Genomic DNA, 20,094 nt, shown 5'->3' on the forward strand with positions numbered 1-20,094 from the left:
GAGTTACAACGGTGATCAAATATTTTGCATGATGTTTTATTACGGTTATGATTATTCTGTGAGCGCACCAATCCTTAGGTGTATAAAGTTACAACTTAAAATACAATTAGTGATAACTGTAGACTTTTCAGTGGACTACAACCTTTTTAAGGGAATGCGATGTCTCTCATCTCATCTCATTATCTCTAGCCGCTTTATCCTTCTACAGGGTCGCAGGCAAGCTGGAGCCTATCCCAGCTGACTACGGGCGAAAGGCGGGGTACACCCTGGACAAGTCGCCAGGTCATCACAGGGCTGACACATAGACACAGACAACCATTCACACTCACATTCACACCTACGCTCAATTTAGAGTCACCAGTTAACCTAACCTGCATGTCTTTGGACTGTGGGGGAAACCGGAGCACCCGGAGGAAACCCACGCGGACACGGGGAGAACATGCAAACTCCACACAGAAAGGCCCTCGCCGGCCCCGGGGCTCGAACCCGGACCTTCTTGCTGTGAGGCGACAGCGCTAACCACTACACCACTGTGCCACCCGGAATGCGATGTAGTCAACTATTTATCATGTCCCAGATCAAGCCGCCATTTTTCCACAAATTTGCAGAATTTTTGCCAAATTCTGAACAGAGTATTCACATCAAAGATTTAGTTTTATCTGTATTTCTTTCATAATTTTATTTCAAATTAAAACCAACATCACCATTCAAAACCATATAGTTTATTGACTGTGAGTATATTTAGGCCAAGTTTACATTAGACCGTATCTGTCTCGTTTTCTTCGCGGATGCACTGTCCGTTTACATTAAAACGCCGGGAAACGGGAATCCGCCAGGGTCCACGTATTCAATCCAGATCGTGTCAGCTCCGGTGCTGTGTAAACATTGAGAATACGCGGATACGCTGTGCTGAGCTCTAGCTGGCGTCATCATTGGACAACGTCACTGTGACATCCACCTTCCTGATTCGCTGGCGTTGGTCATGTGACGCGACTGCTGAAAAACGGCGCGGACTTCCGCCTTGTATCACCTTTCATTAAAGAGTATAAAAGTATGAAAATACTGATGCAAATACTGCCCATTGTGTAGTTATGATTGTCTTTAGGCTTGCCATCCTTCCACTTGCAAGTGGTAAGTGACGCGCATGCCCGACATGCACTGAGATCACACACACAGCGGCTCAGTCCCGAATCACAGCTCGTGCGCTCCACTCGCGCGCTCTGTGAGCTGCGCAGGGCCGGAGTGCGCACCCTCCAGAGGGCACTCGCTGTTCAGGGCGGAGTGATTTGGAGCGCAGGATGCCTGCGGAGCCGAGCGTATCCGTGTATTGGCGTTGCTGTGTGCACGCGAATCGTGTATTGGCGTTGCTGTGCGCACACTAATCGTTTTAAAAACGTTAATCTGATGATCCGCTGATACGGTCTAATGTAAACCCCACCTTAGTGTGGTACCCCCACAGTACCCAGTTTCTGAGACAGACCCATAGATATCAGAAGAGGTTTCATCAGTGACAGTGTTAAAACTTCAAGCTCACAAAAGAAACAAGTGTTTTGTGTTTGCCACATGAATAAAAGTTTGTTTGGCTAACCAGCTAGTTATACAGCTGAGTGTCTGTTATTTTCTGCTAGCAAACCAGAATATCATTCTGCAATGTTAAATATGACCAAAATATCCTTTCTAGCTAGCTGTAACGTCAATGTTTCCTCAGGAGAACCACCACTTCACCACAGCAGCCATGTCTTTTCCCCCAAATCTGGGGTGGGTTTCCCCAAAAGCATCGTAGCACAAAGATCACCGTTACATGGTAGAGTGAGCACCACAGTGAACACTCTCTCCTAGTAAAGATGCCTTTAGTGTTAAGAGGCTTTTGGGAAACCCATCCCGATTGGTTAGATGTTGATTATCCACTAGGTGGCACTGATCATTTTTAGTACTTTTTCTTTTTATGGAAAGGGTACTGCAATATTAGAAAATAAAAAGTCGACCTTTTCCATACAAATAAAATAATATTTCTAAATATTGGGTAGGGCAGCTTGGGCCTCAGGGTGTAGTGGGTGTATCGCATGCATTCAAAATTGTCAAAAGACACTGGCAATAAAAGTGTGGGAAGCAGCCATCCTGATTCTCATTCAGAGGATGAAGCGAAAATAAATACGCCATTCAGAGGATGAAGTGATGGCCAGAGCAATAAGGAAGAGAGAGGATGGGTCTTTCGTCCAGCAGAGGAGATAAATCCCTCCATCCCTCTGGGCCTCGGCCGTGCTCAAACACAAACCAATCTGTTTTAGTGTGTGTGCGCGCGCGCAGGTGTGATTGAGAATAACGTATGGCGCTCGAGGCCGGAGAGGAATGCTTCATCATGGCCTTTTTCTCATTTTTCTCTTCCGCTCCCTCAGGCGATGAACATTTCAGTTTTATTGTGAAGGACATGTACAAAGAGAGGGAAATAAACGGATTTGGGACGAAGCCACAGGCTGGCAGTAACTTAGTAGTTCATTTTATACAGTGATGATGGCTAACTATTACGCTAGCTCAACATTTACATATGTTTAGCAAACATGCTCTAAATTATCTCTTAAATTCCACAACCAGAAAAAAGTTGGACAGTAGGGAAAATACATATAAAGAAAGCCATGGCTTTTAAATTTACTTTGACTTGCATTTCATTGCAGACAGAATGAACCCAAGATATTTCATGTTTTGTTGGTCAACTTTTATTTTATTTGTTAATCTACATCCATTCCTGTGTTTCAGACCTGTAGCACATTCCAAAAAAAGTTGTGGTGGGGCAATTTAGGGCTAGTAATGAGGTAAAACAATTAAATAATGATGTGATTTGAAACAGGTGATGTCAACAGGTAACTGTAATCATGATTTGGTACAAAATCAGTATCCAGGAAAGGCTTAGTCTTTGAGGATCAAAGATGAGCCGAAGATCTCCAGTTTGTCAACAGATGCTTGAGAAAATTATTGTAATGTTTAAAAACAATGTTCCTCAAAGAAAAGTAGGAAGGGATTTGGATATTTCACTCTCTTTGGTACATAATATCATGAAACGATTCAAGGAATCTGGAGGAATTTTGGCACATAAAGGGCAAGGGCACAAGCCTAAGCTGAACACCCGTGATCTCCAATCCCTCAGACGGCACTGCATCAAGAACCGTCATTCATTTATAGCTGATAGAACCACATGGGCTTGGGATTACTTTGGCAAACCTGTCAAGCTATAATACAGAGTTACATCCACAAATGCCACTGAAAACTTAACTGTGTAATAAGGAAGCCTTATGTTAATGGTGTCCAGAAGCGCTGTCGACTTCCGTGGGCTTGGAGGTGTCTGGGATGCACAGTGGAAATGTGCAATATGGTCAGATAAATCAGTATTCCAGGCCTTTTTTGTAAGAAATTGATGCCATGTTTTCTGGACCAAAGACACTAAGGATCATCCAGACTATTACCCGCAAGAAGTCGAAAAGCCAGGGTCTGTCATGGTATGGGGTTGTGTCAGTGCCCCTGGCAGAGGTAACTTACACTTCATTAATGCAGAAAAGTACACTGAGATTTTGAAGACACATACGCTGCCTTCAAGACATCATCTTGTCCAGGGTGATTTCAACAAGACAATGCAAAACCACATTCTGCACGCATTACACAAGCATGGCTGTGGAAGGAGAGGGTGTGCCCCCTCTGTCCCCAATACAGAATGTGTGGTGAATTTTGAAATGAAAAATGACAGTGATGACCCTGTACTTTTGCACACCTTAAGACCTGTTTGCAGGAAGAGTAGGAGAAAATAACACCTGAAACACTTGGTGTCTTCAATCTCTAAACATCTTTGAAGTGTTGTGAGAAGGAATGGAAACATAAAGTAGGAAATGCTTTACTGTCCAAATTTTTTTTTTTTTTAATGAGTTGCAAGAATAAAAATTTAAATGTGTTTACTTTTGAAAAAGCAATAAAACTCATGAGGTAAACCATTAAATAATGTGCTGTTGTATTGTTTTGAGTGCAGTCCAGCCACTGGGGGTGCATAAGCGTACTCTTGGTGCCGGTCCCAAGCCCTGATAAATTGGAGAGGGTTGCGTCAGGAAGGGCCTCCAGCGTAAAACTGTGCCAAATCTAACATGCAGATTGAAAAGAGAAATACCATACTGGATCGGTCGGAGTCCAGGTTAACAATGGCCATCTCCGGTACTGTTGGTCAACAGGGTGCCGATGGAAAGTATGCTACTGTTGCGTCAAAACGGAGAAGGAGAAAGAGGGGGGGAGGCGTGTTAGGAGAAAGTGTGAAAGATGGAAGGGAATTGAGGGTAGGAACACAATGTAGGAACATTAACTGGCAGAGTGAGAGAGTTAGCAGGTATGATGGAAAGAAGGAAGTTGGACATTTTGTGTGTGCAGGAGATGAGGTGGAAGGGAAGCAAGGCCAAGAACATTGGAGGTGGATGCAAGTTGTTTTATTATGAAGTTGATGGAAAGAGAAATGGTGTTGGTATTGTTTTGAGGGGAGAGTTGGTCAACAGTGTGATTGATGTGAAGAGGGTGTCAGATAGAGGGATAGGCATTAAGTTGGAGATTCAAGGAATGCATCAGGAAGGGTATCCATGCTGTGTGTGCATATGCCCCACAGGTTGGATGTGCGAATGAAGAGAAAGAGTCTTTCTGGGAGAAGATGGATGAAGTGGTAGAAAGTATACTGAGGGAGGAGTGCGTGCTGATAGGAGCAGATTTCAATGGACATGTTGGCGAGGGAAACAGAGGAGATGAGGACGTGGTGGGCAGATATGGTGTAAGAGAGAGGAATGTAGAAGAGCAAATGGTGGTTGATTTTTCAAAGAGGATGAATTTGGCAATAGTCAATACATACTTCGAGAAGAAAGAGCAGCACAGGGTGACGTTTAAGAGTGGAGAAAGATCTACACAGGTGAACTACATACTCTGGAGAAGGGGTAACCTGAAGGAGATTGGAGACTGTAAAGTGATGGCAGGGGAGAGTGTAGCTAGACAACATTGAGTGCTATACTAGTAAGAGAGGCAGCAAGGAAGGTGCTAGGGTGGTCATCGGGAAGGAAGACAAGGAGACATGGTGGTGGAACAAAGAAGTGCAGGAAATTATAAAAGAGAAGAGGCTAGCAAAGAAGAATTGGGATGATCAGAGAGATGAGGAAAGCAGGCGGTGAGACAGAAGGCAAAAAGAGCAGTAGCGAAAGCAGATGCATACCAGGAGTTGTACAAAAGCCTGGAGACCAAAGAAGGAGAGAAAGACCTGTACAGACTAGCTCGGCAGAGAAACAGGGAAGCGAGGAATGTACAGCAGGTAAGAGTGATGAAAGATGTAAATGGAAATGTGCTAACAGAGAGTGTATGAAGAAGGTGGAAAGAGTACTTTGAGGATTTATTAAATGAGGAGAATGCAAGAGAGAAAAGATCAGATTTGTTGGAGACAGCAAATCAGGAAGCAGAGTTGGTTAGTAAGGATGAGGTGAGGGAGAGCCATGAAAAGAATGAAGACTGGGAAAGCAGTCGGACCAGATGGTATCCCGATTGAGGCTTGGAGATGTTTGGGTGAGACGGCTGTGGAGTTCCTAACAAGATTGTTTGTTTAATAAGATCCTAGAGAATGAGAAAATGCCAAATGAATGGAGAAAGTGTGCGCTAGTCCCAATATACAAGAATAAGGGAGATGTACAGAGCTACAGTAATTACAGAGGGATAAAACTGATGAGCCACACCATGAAGTTATGGGAAAGGGTATTGGAGGCGAGATTGAGAAGAGAGGTAGCAATCTGTGAACAGCAGTATGGGTTTATGCCAAGGAAGAGCATGTCGGATGCAATTTTTGCTTTAAGAATGCTAATGGAGAAGTACAGGGAAGGCCAGAGAAAGCTACATTGTGTGTGTAGACCTGGAGAAGGCATACGATAGAGTGCCGAGAGATGAGTTATGGTATCGTATGAGAAAGTGTGGAGTGAATGAGAAGTATATTAGATTGATGCAAGACCTGTATGAGAACAGTGAAACAGAAGTGAGTTGTGCAGTTGGAATGACTGAATGGTTCAAGGTGAAGTGGGACTTCATCAAGGATCTGCTTTGAGTCCTTTCTTGTTTGCCATAGTGATGGATAGCTTAACGGAAGAAGTGAGGCAAGAGTCACTATTGAACATGATGTTTCCAGATGATATTGTGATATGTGGTGAAAGTAGAAAGGAGATTGAGCTGGGTTTGGAGAGATGGAGGTATGCATTGGCAGAGGTGGACAGTAACGAAGTTACTCAGTAAATCCAATTGGTTGGTTCAGAGTCATTAGGGTTCGTAAGCGTTGTGGCAATAATACAACAATGTGTTGACAGAAAATTTACTTTTAATACTTAAGTATTTTTAAAAGCAAGTACTTTGGTACTTTAAGTAAAAATTTGACTGGACAACTTTCACCTGTATTGGAGTACCATTTGACCAGTGGGATCTGTACTTTGACTTAAGTAATGAAGTTGGGTACTCTGTCCACCTCTGTGCATTGGAACAAAGAGGAATGAAGGTGAGCAGTAGCAAAACAGAATACATGTGCATCAATGAGAATGGGGATGAGAGTGTAGTGAAGATGCAAGGAGTAGACGTAAAGAAAGTTGATGAATTCAAGTACCTGGGGTCAACTGTGCAGGAAAATGGGGGCTGCGATAGTGAGGTGAGGAAGAGTGTGCAGGCAGGGTGGAGCACTTGGAGAAGGATTTCGGGAGTCATTTGTGATAGGAATGTCCCAGCAAAAGTGAAAGGTAAGATGTACAAGACAGTAGTGAGACCAGCTGTGATGTATGGATTGGAGACCGTACCCTTAACAAAGAGACAGGAGGCAAAGTTGCAGGTGGCAGAGTTGAGGATGTTAATGTTTGTGATGGGAGTGACGAGGTTGACAGGATAAGGAACGAGCACATCAGAGGGACAGTACATGTGGAGAGCTTGGGAATTAAGCTAAGCGAGATGAGACTGAGATGGTATGGGCATATCCTGGGAAGAGATGCAGAGCATGTTGGAAGGAGAATGTTGAGGATGGAGCTGCCAGGCACACAAAAACTAGGAAGGCCAAAGAGGAGATACATGGATGTGGTGAGAGAGGACATGAAAGTGGCAGGTGTGGTAGAGAAGGATGCGGAAGACAGGGAGCAATGGAGACGAAAGATCCGCTGTGGCAACCCCTAATCAGGAGCAGCCAAAAGAAGAAGAAGAAAGAAGAGTATTGTTTTGAGTGCAGTGTAGGTCAAAGATTGTTTACAAATCATAGTTTTCAGTTTTAATTTCAATTTCAACATACCGTCCAATCTTGTTCTGATTTGAGGTTGTGTTTAAATTCATATAAAAATATCTGAAATTCTGTTTCTAATTGATGTATTATTTCATGGTGTTATTAGTGAGCTAGATATTTTTCATGAACCAAAGATAGCCTATCATTGTACTGCACCTTAGCTAGCGATATTTCATACTTAGTTTAAAGCTGTATTAGCTACGTATACAACTTGCAAAATATCAAACACACTAACACATCTGATGACACGATTCCAACATTAATTGATTTGAGCATTATAAACATGCTCTATACCTAAACATCATGTTTGCCCACTCTACTTTTTCGTGATATTCATTCTGTTTGAAATGTATGCAACATTGCATCAGAAAGCTTTTGACTGCTTCTCATTTGTATGCATATGCTGTAGATGTCTGTGTCATTTGCATGCATTTGATAAACAACTCCAGGAGGATGGATATTTGGAAGGTCATTAACATATAAACCAAATAACAACGGACGCAAAATGGACCCTTGTGGCACTCCAGTCTCATCCTCAAAATACCTAGAAACTGAATTACAACTCCACACACACACTTTTCTATTCTCTAAGACATAATCTACATGATAAAAGTTGAAGTGATATTAAAAGGTTTATAAAAGTTTGTCAAACAGAATTTTGATTTACTGCATCGGATCCTTTTCTGACATCAAGAAATATAGCAGTGACCACAACCCCTTTATCTATCTTAGCTTTCAGTAGATAACTGTTTCAGGGAAAAAAAAGTACTTTTGAAACCGAAATTGCCAAAGATGAGAGACTTGGCAACTATTCTTATGGGAAATCAACTCGCTATGTATATTTAAAACACTGTGTCCATTAGGTCGTTATTAGTTTAGCTAGCATTCAGCAATTTAAAAATCAATTAATTTCACATCAGTATGATGGCTTTGTTTAACCACGAGGCACACCATGGAAAAGTGATAGTGTGTGACATCAAGGACCTAACACTTAACTAAACAGTCAACAAATTATTCAGTAGCATGCTTTCCTGCACCTCGGACAGGCACAAGGACGGTTTCAGTCTCCTTCCTCTCAGAAATTCCCTCTGCTTCATTGTGTGCTGGGTCACTTGCCTCTAAAATTGATCTCACGGCAAGTGTTTGTTCATCTGTCCATCACGTCTCCGATAATCCATCAGCTCTGCTAACACTGAGCCTGTGCAGGAACTAATTAACGCCCCACCTGTCTGCTAAACCAACACAGCCTTTGGTGTCTCACCCAATATCCTGCATTCCATTTACAGCTAATTATGGCTAATTAATGCTACACTAAAGCTAGTTGTTTCCTAGAAGGACCAAAGTATGTGGAGTTAGCATTTCAGCATGTAAGTTAACAATTAAATGTAAGACTGTAATTTATTTTAGACAAAACAGATGGAAAGACATATTGCAATGTGTATAAGTACTGTGGAAAAGTCTTAGGCATATGCTGTAGACCAAAATGGCTTAAAAATAATGAAATATTTCAACATTAAAAAATACTATAAATAGCAGTAAGCCATAATAAATGAAACAAAGTCAATATTTGGTGTGAGACGACCCTTTGCTTTTTAAAAAAAAAAAAAGTAGTAGTCTTGCAAAAGTATTCATCCCCCTTGGTGTTTGTCCTGTTTTGTCGCATTACAAGCTGGAATTAAAATGGATGTTTGGAGGGTTGGCACCATTTGATTTACACAACATGCCTACCACTTTAAAAGTGCACATTATTGTTCTTTTGTGACACAAACAATAATTAAGATGGAAAAAAAAACAGAAATCTGGAGTGTGCATAGGTATTCACACCCTTTCAGGTGAAACCCCTAAATAAGAGCTGGACCAACCAATTCACTTCATGAGTCACATAATTATTTGATTAAGATCCACCAGTGTGCCAAGTGTTACATGATCTGTCACATGATGTCTGTATAAATCAACCTGTTCTGGAAGGACCTTGACTCTGCAATGCTACTAAGCAAGCAATATGAAAACCAAGGAGCCTCCAAACAGGTCAGAGACAAAGTTGCAGAGAAGTATAGATCAGGGTTGGGTTATTTAAAAAAATATCCCAAACTTTGAATATCTCAGGGAGCACCATTAAATCCATTATAGCAAAATGGAAAGAATATGACGAGAAGGCCCCGCTCACCAAAACTCACAGACTAGGCAAGGAGGGCATTAATCAGAGATGGAACAAAGACACCAAAGATAACACTGAAGGAGCTGTGGAGATGGGAGTATCTGTCCATAGGACCAGTTTAAGCCATACACCCCACAGAGCGGGGCTTTATGGAAGAGTGGCCAGAAAAGTCATTAGTTAAGAAATCATGTTTGGAGTTTGTCCAACAGCATGTGGCAGACTCCCCAAACACATGGAAGGAGATTCTCTGGTCAAATGAGACTAAAATTGATCTTTTTGGCCATCATGGGAAATGCCATGTGTGGTGCAAACCCAACACCATTCCTACAGTGGAAGCATGGTGGTGGCAGCATCATGCTGTGGGGATATTTTTCATCTGCAGGGACAGGAAAGCTGGTGAGGACTGAAGGAAAGATGGATGTCACTAAATACAGGGCAATTCTGGAGGAAAACCTGTTTGAGTCAGCCAGAGGTTTGAGACTGGGACGAAGGTTCACAGTCTAGCAGGACAATGACCCTAAAAATACTGCTAAAGCTACACTTGTGTTGTTTAAAAGGAAACATTTAAATGTCTTGGAATGGCCTAATCAAAGCCCAGACCTCAATCCAGTTGAGAATCTGTGGCATAACTTGAAGATTGCTGTACGCCAACGCAACCCATCTAACTTGAAGGAATTGGAGCAGTTTTGCCTTGAGGAATGGGCAAAAATCCCAGTGGCTAGATGTGCTAAGCTAATAGAGACATACCCCAAGAGACTTGCAGCTGTAATTGTAGCAAAAGGTGGCTCTATAAAGTATTGACTTTGGGGGGTTAATATGCACACTCCAGGTTTCTGTTTTTTCATCTTAATTATTGTTTGTGTCACAATAAAACAATTTGCACCTTTTAAAGTGGTAGGTATATTGTGTAAATCACATGGTGGTAATCCCTCAAAAATCCATTTTAATTCCAGCTTGTAATGTGACAAAACAGGACAAACACCAAGGAGGGGAGGGGGGGTGAATACTTTTGCAAGACACTGTACAATGTGTGCAGTTTTATAAGGAAATGAGCTGTAGGTTTTACTGAGCATCTTGCAGAACCAGCCACAGTTCTTCTGGACACTTTGTCACACTTGCTTCTTAATTTTGCACCAAAACCCAGTAGCCTTCATTGTTTTCTTTTTTCATCTGAAAAGTGTTCTCTTATGGAATATGCTGCTCAGATACAAACTTTTTTTTTCTCTTTAACATTTAATTTTGTGCTGGACAATGAACGTTTGGACTCTAAAATGTTTTTGTACTGACTCGATAATATATATACAGTTAGGTCCATATATATTTGGACACTGACACAAATTCTTTTTTTTTTTTTTACCTGTTTACTGAAAGATATTCAAGTTATAGTTATATAATGGACATGGACATAAAGTCCAGACTTTCAGCTTTCATTTGAGGGTATTCACATTAAAATTGGATGAAGGGTTTAGGAGTTTCAGCTCCTTAACATGTGCCACCCTGTTTTTAAAGGGACGAAAAGTAATTGGACAATTGACTCAAAGGCTATTTCATGGGCAGGTGTGGGCAATTCCTTTGTGATGTCATTCTCAATTAAGCAGATAAAAGGCCTGGAGTTGATTTGAGGTGTGGTGCTTGCATTTGGAAGATTTTGCTTTGAAGAAAACATGCGGTCAAAGGAGCTCTCCATGCAGGTGAAACAAGCCATCCTTAAGCTGCAAAAACAGAAAAAACCCATCCGAGAAATTGCTACAATATTAGGAGTGGCAAAATCTACAGTTTGGTACATCCTGAGAAAGAAAGAAAGAAAGAAAGAAAGAAAGAAAGAAAGAACTGGTGAACTCATCAATGCAAAAAGACCTGAATGCCCACAGAAGACAACAGTAGTGGATGATCGCAGAATAATTTCCATGGTGAAGAGAAACCCCTTCACAACAGCCAACCAAGTGAACAACACTCTCCAGGAGGTAGGCGTATCAATATCCAAATCTACCATAAAGAGAAGACTACATGAAAGTAAATACAGAGGGTTCACTGCACGGTGCAAGCCACTCATAAGCCTCAAGAATAAAAAGGCTAGATTGGACTTTGCTAAAAAACATCTAAAAAAGCCAGCACAGTTCTGGAAGAACATTCTTTGGACAGATGAAACCAAGATCAACCTCTACCAGAATGATGGAAAGAAAAAAGTATGGCGAAGGCGTGGTACAGCTCATGATCCAAAGCATACCACATCATCTGTAAAACACGGCGGAGGCAGTGTGATGGTTTGGGCATGCATGGCTGCCAGTGGCACTGGGTCACTAGTGTTTATTGATGATGTGACACAGGACAGAAGCAGCCGGATGAATTCTGAGGTATTCAGAGACGTACTGTGTGCTCAAATCCAACCAAATGCAGCCAAACTGATTGGTCGGCGTTTCATAATACAGATGGACAATGACCCAAAACATAAAGCCAAAGCAACCCAGGAGTTTATTAAAGCAAAGAAGTGGAATATTCTTGAATGGCCAAGTCAGTCACCTGATCTCAACCCAATTGAGCATGCATTTCACTTGTTAAAGACTAAACTTCAGACAGAAAGACCCACAAACAAACAGCAGCTGAAAACCGCTGCAGTAAAGGCCTGGCAGAGCATTAAAAAGGAGGAAACACAGCGTCTGGTGATGTCCATGAGTTCAAAACTTCAGGCAGTCATTGCCAACAAAGGGTTTTCAACCAAGTATTCGAAATGAACATTTTATTTACAATTCTTTAATTTGTCCAATTACTTTTGAGCCCCTGAAATGAAGGGATTGTGTTTAAAAAAATGCTTTAGTTCCTAACATTTTTATGCAATCATTTTGTTCAACCCACTGAATTAAAGCTGAAAGTCTGAACTTCAACTGCATCTGAATTGTTTGTTCACAATTCATTGTGGTAATGTACAGAACCAAAATTAGAAAAATGTTGTCTCTGTTCAAATATTTATGGACCTAAATGTAGAAATCTTAAAATAGAAATATATAACACAGGTTGTACGAAAAATATAGGGGGCCTCAGACTTTTGCACAGTACTGTGTGTATATTTGTGTGTATATATAAAATGTTAAGTCTCTAAAAGCACTTGTCTGTGTGCCAGCGCTTGCAGGGACGTTTTATCCCTAAATTGGGCACTCTGGACAAGATTGAGATGGGCAGTGGAGACATGGACATGACGTTTAGTGGACAATGTGATGATGAGGATGGCTGCTGGGGATCTGGAGATGGGGTTGGAGAAACCCGGATCATTAAACCACCTGAATGTAAGTATTAACATCATCCAAAATGCAGAAATTCATGACTCGCTAATGTTCTAACTAGAATGGCAGCAATTTTAGGGCTTCATTGTCTCCTAATTATCCCGTTAACTAGCAGTGCAGTTATGGCTTCATAGTTATCTGTCTACATTGTCCCAAACCATCCAAAGTCATTGTGTTGGTTTGTGTGCTTTTCGTGTCCTCAAATGACCATCTTCACTCCAGTTCATCTGAATGGAACAAATGGGTAAATATAATTAGTATTAATTCAATTTCAAACATTTACAGAGTTTAAACCCAAAGTCTTGGGTTCCTTTCTAGAATTAACTTTTGAATTAGTTTTGAAATGTAGAAGCGCACAGACAGACAGAGAGAGAAAGAGTTATGAAATAGAAAAAAAAAAGTTGGCTATTTTCCTCATTGCATTATGGGACTGATGATGTAGGGATTTACAAAGAGAAGTTTGTTAAAAGTTCTACCAGAGCAAGCACTGCACAAACATTTCTCTCACTGAAAATTACCCAATGCACCATGGGACTGGGTAAGTTGTCTCGTGATGGATGGACAGATACATAATGGATGGATTGATGTATGCATGTATGCATGAATAGGTAAAACAATGGATAGAGAATTGGCTGGATGGGTGGCAGATGATTGATGGATAGATTGTCAAATGGGATGATGGATGGATGTGAAAATAGACAGGCAGATGTACTCATGGATGGACAGGTGGTGATATGTAGATTAATGAATGATAAAAGTTTTGGTTAGTGGATGGTTGGGTTGATGGATGAATTGATGGTTGGCTGGCTGGGTAGGTGGATAGATCATTGGATGGATGGCTCATTGAATAACCAGGTGAATGGATGGATGGATGGATGGATGGATGGACGGACTGATGCATGGGTAGTTGGTCGGATTGATTCACTACAACTACAGTCATAGGCCATCACATACTTCTTAAATATTACAGCGCTGTTATAAATGCAATCACTAAAACAAATCGACTCTCATTCCTCCAGTGTATGCGACAATGCAATTTATTTCCTACTTTTTTTAACAGATGAATAAATGTCATCTAAACTAATGGCGATTATTTATAGATAAAAACGACCCATCTGGTCTCCATCTCCCCTGTTTTCTGACCTGAGTGGCTCTAAATCAATCTCTCCAGCCACTCTTTCTGTCCTATTATCATTTATCTTTCAGACACGCACTCCTGATTAATTGCCTTCCCTTCTTCTGGTGTCACAGGTCACCAAAAGGCAACATCATGTTCCGTGAACGTTCTTCTCTCCTTCTTTTGTGCCACTTTTTCATCATCAAATCCAGCCATCCCTCCTCACTTGTATCAAGCACCTCAGTTCTTCTTGCTCCACACAGTTTATATAAATCCAGTGTGGATAAACTCGGTTTGTAGCTTGGCAGAAAACTGAAATGAGATTTTCTCCCAGCTTGTGTCCCACTGAGTCTCAACTTGTATGTCTTAAACCTTAAAATCACTCAATTTTTATGCTAATTGGTCATATTTTGGCTCACTTTATAAATACATTGGAAGTGGAATTGATCATGCCCTATTATGAGGAACCCTGGCTTGGTAAGGGTGGGATTAAAGTGCAGAGGAGAGTCTGGAGATGTAATCACCATTGAATTTGTGTAAACTATTTTAGATTGAATGTCTATCTTGGTATATTGTCATGCCGATATATCATCCCACCACTTCAAGTCACGAGTATTAGTCAGGTCAGCTAAACTCCATGTTCTCAAAAACATCATCTCATTTACTTCAGAGTGATTTAAACAGGAGAATAAACTCCGAACATTGCTTTTATTAAACAGTAAAAGACACCATTTGTATCTCAATTGTTGAGGGCAATGAAGACGGACACGCTTTAATCTGCTTATATTCCGTCGCAGCCCTCTGGCTTTTCGTGCGCGTTAATCACAGTACACTCCAGGAGAAGCTCACGCCCCATTTATTTATTTATTCTTCCAATTATTTATGGAAGCGACCCAGAGGCCTTGTCGTCAGATCCGCACGAGCGGAGCATAAATATTTTGAATCGGATTTGCATGTCGTTCTCTCATGCATAATGTTTAGTGTATCTGCATTCAAACAAACACTGTGACCTTTAATTGACCTCATTCATTTGAATACGGTTTGTTTTGTTTCTTATCTCCAGAAATTAACGTCTTCCCCCAAGTGCCTTGTTTGTTTGAACAGAATAATCTGCTAAATATGATTAGCTTTGATTAGCAGTAATGTGATGTACACTCAAGTTCTGTTTTTGAATGAAAAAAAAGAAGGAAAAAAGAAATCCCTGCTAATCCCTTTTTACCTTGGTTTGTTATTGAAATGTACACTCAATTTAGGATAAAAATGATCCATCCATCCATCCATCCATCCATCCATCCATCCATTTTCTTCCGCTTATCCAAAGTCAGGTTGTGGTGGCAGCAGGATAAGCAGGGTATTCCAGGCGTCTGTCTCCCCAGCAATGCTTTCCAGTTCCTCGTGGGGAATCCCAAGGCGCTCCCAGGCCAAATGAGATATATAATCTCTCTAGCTTGTTCTGGGTCTACCTCGAGGTCTCCTCCCAGTTGGACGTGCCCAGGAAGCATCCTAATCAGATGCCCGAACCACTTCAGCTGACTCCTTTCGACATGAAGGAACAGCAGCTCGACTCCGAGATCCCTCTGGATGTCTGAGCTCCTCACCCTATCTGTAAGGGTGAGCCCAGCCACCCTATGGAGAAAGCTCATTTTAGCTGCATGTATCTGTGATCTCATCCTTTTGGTCAGTACCCAAAGCTCATGACCATAGGTGAGGGTTGGAACATAGATTGACTGGTAAATCGAAAGTTTTGCCTTCTGGCTCAGCTTCTTCTTCACCACGACAGAGCAGTACAATGCCCGCATTGCTGCTGACGCCACCCCAATCTGCCTGACCATCTCACACTCCGTTTTATCATCACTTGTGAACAAGACCCCGAGATACTTGAACTCTTTCACTTGGGGGAGCAACTCACTCCTAACCCGGAGGGAGTACTCCACCATTTTCCAGCAGAGAACCTTGGCCTCAGACTTGGAGGTGCTGACTCTCATCCCAGCCGCTTCACTCTTGGCTGCAAACTGTTCCAGTGCTTGCTGAAGGTCATGCGCTGAAGAAGCCAACAGAACCATGTCATCTGCAAAGAGCAGAGATTCAATTCTGAGGTTCCCAAACCGGTGAGGAGGGTGTCTGGTTTGGGATAAAAAATTATGCTAATTTTAAAAGAATGAGTGTCAGAATTGAAATCAGAGCTACAGTCTTTGATTGACAACCCCACCCTACATAAACTAAATGGGGGACAAAAAACCCCCACACTTTTTAGTCATTGATGAACTGGCTGACTGTTCTCTAAATCCTCACTTTGCATTGAATAAGCTAGCAAGAGCTAAACTGATATAGGTTGTGAGAGCTGCACATTTTGGGCGTGTTTAGCTCAAGAGTGTACGGAGGAGCAGAAGGGCGCCAGCAAGTCGTTAGCAGAAACATTAGCTATCGATCATAGGAAATGGAGGAGGGTCCTTTATCAGCATTAGCACTAATTAAATGCCCGTGTCAGTAGATGATGTTAATATAATATGACTCTGAGTTCATCAGCAGAAGGTGTGTAATGACGGCCGAAGGTGATCTCTCTCTCACACACACCTGATTCACTGTAATGCTCTGCAGGATTGGTATGGATTCTGCTAATGGAGTTGAGAGACTGTCGAAGGCTTTCGATCGCTCATGTCCTGAGACGACACTTTAACACTATTGATCTGCTCTCCATTTTACATGACACGTTTTTGACCTCCCTCTCCACTTATTTCCGGTGGGTAATGGTATCTTCCATCTTTCTGCACAGTGAAGGCCTGCTGAGACTTTTACGCAAGATCATCCACATCATCTCTTTATAAATGACTCGAGATCGCACATTGCTTTGGTCAGCAAATATTGTCCATAGTTAGCAAGACCAGGCTAACATTAACACGTACTATAACAGCCAGATGTCATTTTATTTTAAGATCATCCAAAAAGCTATTTGGGAACTCCCCCAAACAAACCTATGTGCCTGTTATTATTTGGAGCTATGTTTAGAGTGGAAACTGCATGGCCTTCAAATGAAACAAGAATTACGAATCAAATGAAATAAGAGTTCCCCAGACTGGCTCCAGCCTCAGCTTTTCCACATGATATTATGAAGAAGAAAAAATAGGTCTCTTGATGGCTCTGTTCAAACTCATCACCTTGGCACTTTAGCTTATCTGATAGAAAAATAATACCTATTACCTTTAAATATATACCTTGGTGGACAGTTTAAAAGTGGTTGTCCTCCCCTCCTTACCACTTGTCTGTGGTAAGTTTGACATGTACATGGCAGTTATCAATGCTGGTGAGACTTGAAAATGACCGGGCTAACACACTTTGATGTGCACACAATCATCGTTCAGTTTCAATGAGGATATTGTTGGCAAATGAAACTGGATTTTCAAAGGACCTTTAAAAATCAGGCAAGTGAAGGACAGAAATTGGAAACAGAAAGTCAGAAGACTGTTTGAGCCTGATGATAATCTACCAAAAACATCTCATGCAAAAGTCAACTTGAACTGTGAAAAGACATCTTGACAAATGGCGCCATAGATGGGTGGGTGCAACTAAGAAACAACTGTCCACATCAAGTCAAAGTCCTTCCTGTGCCAGTACCTGGTATTCCCAAGCAATCTCCCATCCAAGTACTAACCAGGGCACATCAGGCGGTGCCAATCTCTGTTTCTATAGACTTCACGTCACTACATAGCTAGAGTTACAGTGGGGGTCTAATCCTCTGGTAACTGCAAGAGTTTGACTCCCTACTCACATCTGTATTGCAGCGTACCTTGCCAGGTGGCACTAGTCAAATGAGGCTGGGTTCCCTTTTGAGTCTGGTTCCAATCGAGGTTTCTTCCTCATGTCGTCTGAGGGAGTTTTTCCTTGCTACCATTGCCACAGGCTTGCTCATTGGGGATAGATTAGGGATAAAATTAGCTCATGTTAAAGTCATTAAGATTCTGTAAAGATGCTTTGCGACAATGTCTATTATTAAAAGTGCTATAAAAATAAACTTGACTAGTCCACATAAAGGCAATATACACTCCCCCAGCCACGAAAAAGGCGCTATTTGGCTTTAAATAAGCAAATACATAAGAGCCTTTGATTGGATAATTACTGCAGTGATTTAATGTGCTTCAGCTGCCAACAATTCTTTTAACCCTAACTGATGCAGTGAGTAGCTTTACATTTCTTAAACATGTCAGAAGACACATCCTGTGCTCATGGAAAAGATGCTACTGTGTTTCAGTAGGTCAAATTATTGACCTGCATCAAGCAAAGAAAAGAATGAAGGAGATTTGAGCTGAAATGACTGGAATTGGGTTAAGAACTGTACAGCGCATTATTAAAACCTGCAAGGACAGTGGTGAACCATCAACTTTGTGATTAAAAAAATGTGGTTGAAAAAAGATCCTGACTGACCATGATCAGAGATCACTTAAATGCTTGGTGAAGTTGAATCATTTATTTAAAAAAAAAAGCAATAGAACTCATTGCTGAGTTTAATAGTGAAATTAAGATCATTTCCACACTCACAATGTGATGAGAACTCAGAGGATTGGGACTAAACAGCTGTGTGGTCATAAGAAAACCACTTGTTAGTGAGACTAATCAGGAGAAAAGGTTTCAATTTGCTCAAGAGCATAAAGATTGGACTCTGGAGCAATGGAAAAATGTCATGTGGTCTGATGAGTCCAGATTGACCCTATTCCTGAGTGATGGGTGTGTCAGGGTAAGAAGGGAAGCTCATGAAGCAACATCCATCATGCATAGTGGCCACTGAACAAGTCTCTGGAGGCAGTGTTATGATCTGGGGTGGCTTCAGTTAGTCGGGTCGAGACTCAGCAATGTTATGGGGCAATAAAATGAAGTCAGCTGATGACCTGAATGTACTGAATGACCAGTTTATCATCACATCAATGGATATTTTTCTTCCCTGATGGCACGGGCATAAAATTAGGGCTCAGATTGTGAATGAGTGACTCAGGAAGCATGAGGAATCATTCTCCCGCATGAACTGGCCACCACAGAGTCCTGACTTTAACCCCTTTGAGAATCTTTGGGATGCATTGGAGAGGACTTTCTGCAGTAGCTCGATTCTCTCATCCTCAGCACAAGATCTCAGTGAAAAATGAATACAACTCTGGACTGAAATAGATGTTGTGACATTGCATAATTTTATCGAAACAATGCCATGGTGAATGCATGCTATAATCAAAGCTAAACGCAGTCCAATCAAATATTAGAGTGCACAACTTATTTATTTTTTTTGGCAGGGCAGTGTATGAAAGATTATGATAAACTGAGTGCCATCAACCTTGTTGCATCAAGTTGACTCACTAATGGCCCTTTTCCACTACCCTTTTTCAGCTCACTTCAGCTCGCTTCAGCTCACTTCAGCCCGACACGGCTCGCGTTTCGACTACCAAAAACCAGCACGACTCAGCTCGCTTCAGCCCTGCTTAGCCCCTAAAACTCGCACCGTTTTGGAGTGGGGCTGAAGCGAGCCAAAGTGAGCCGAGTGAGGCTGGGGGCGTGAGCAGACACTCCCCTGTGCACTGATTGGTGAGGAGCAGTGTCCTCACATGCCCACACACGCCCCGCGAGCGCGCTGGGATCTGTAAACACCGCAAACCCGGAAGAAGAAGAATTACGAATTACGAGAATTTCTGAAGCCTTATGCGCCTCGCCTCATCTATACGCTCTTGCCAGTATCTGTTGGCGTTGTCGGTGACAACAAGCCACAGCACCAAGACCAGCAACACTAACGACTCCATGTCCTCCATGTTTATTGTTTACTATTTGGGTCGTGAGACTACCGCTTAAAAGCTCACTGATGTCACTGTTTGCGCTACTTAACGACATCACGTGACGTCCACCCACTTTCGCTAACTCCACCCAATGTGTCCACCCACTTCCAGCCAGCACGGTTCAGCGCGGTTGTAGTCGAAATGCAACTCCAACAGCCCCACTCAGCTCGACTCAGCACGGCACGGCTCAGCCCGACTCAGCCGCGTTTGTAGTGGAAAAGCGGCATAAGTAATGCATTACAATGGAGAAATGTAAGATTTTTGATTTACAAAGGTCAGAAGAGCTAGTAAGACGCATGCGGGTGCTGATGTCTTCAAATTTCTGTGAATCTAAGTCTCAGGTCTGTCCGTGGATTTTGGGGGCAGGTTCCAGTCAAAAGTGTAAGATACTTGGTCAAATTTAATGGTACAGATAAACATGAGAGAAAGCCAAAACA

General features: G+C 41.9%; 1 protein-coding gene across 4 annotated transcripts in view; it reads left to right on the forward strand.

The window, feature by feature from the left end:
* gpc5a (glypican 5a) overlaps positions 1–20,094 on the forward strand; it is a 212,950-nt gene that overhangs the window by 138,801 nt on the left and 54,055 nt on the right. For all 4 annotated transcript variants that reach the window (XM_060898433.1, XM_060898436.1, XM_060898435.1 and 1 more), the window contains exon 8: positions 12,574–12,736. In XM_060898433.1, the coding sequence (XP_060754416.1) occupies positions 12,574–12,736 (163 nt within the window). The remainder of the gene's footprint in view (positions 1–12,573; positions 12,737–20,094) is intronic.

The sequence above is a fragment of the Neoarius graeffei genome, chromosome 18 (assembly GCF_027579695.1).
Source record: "Neoarius graeffei isolate fNeoGra1 chromosome 18, fNeoGra1.pri, whole genome shotgun sequence".
In the NCBI taxonomy this organism is placed as follows: domain Eukaryota; kingdom Metazoa; phylum Chordata; class Actinopteri; order Siluriformes; family Ariidae; genus Neoarius; species Neoarius graeffei.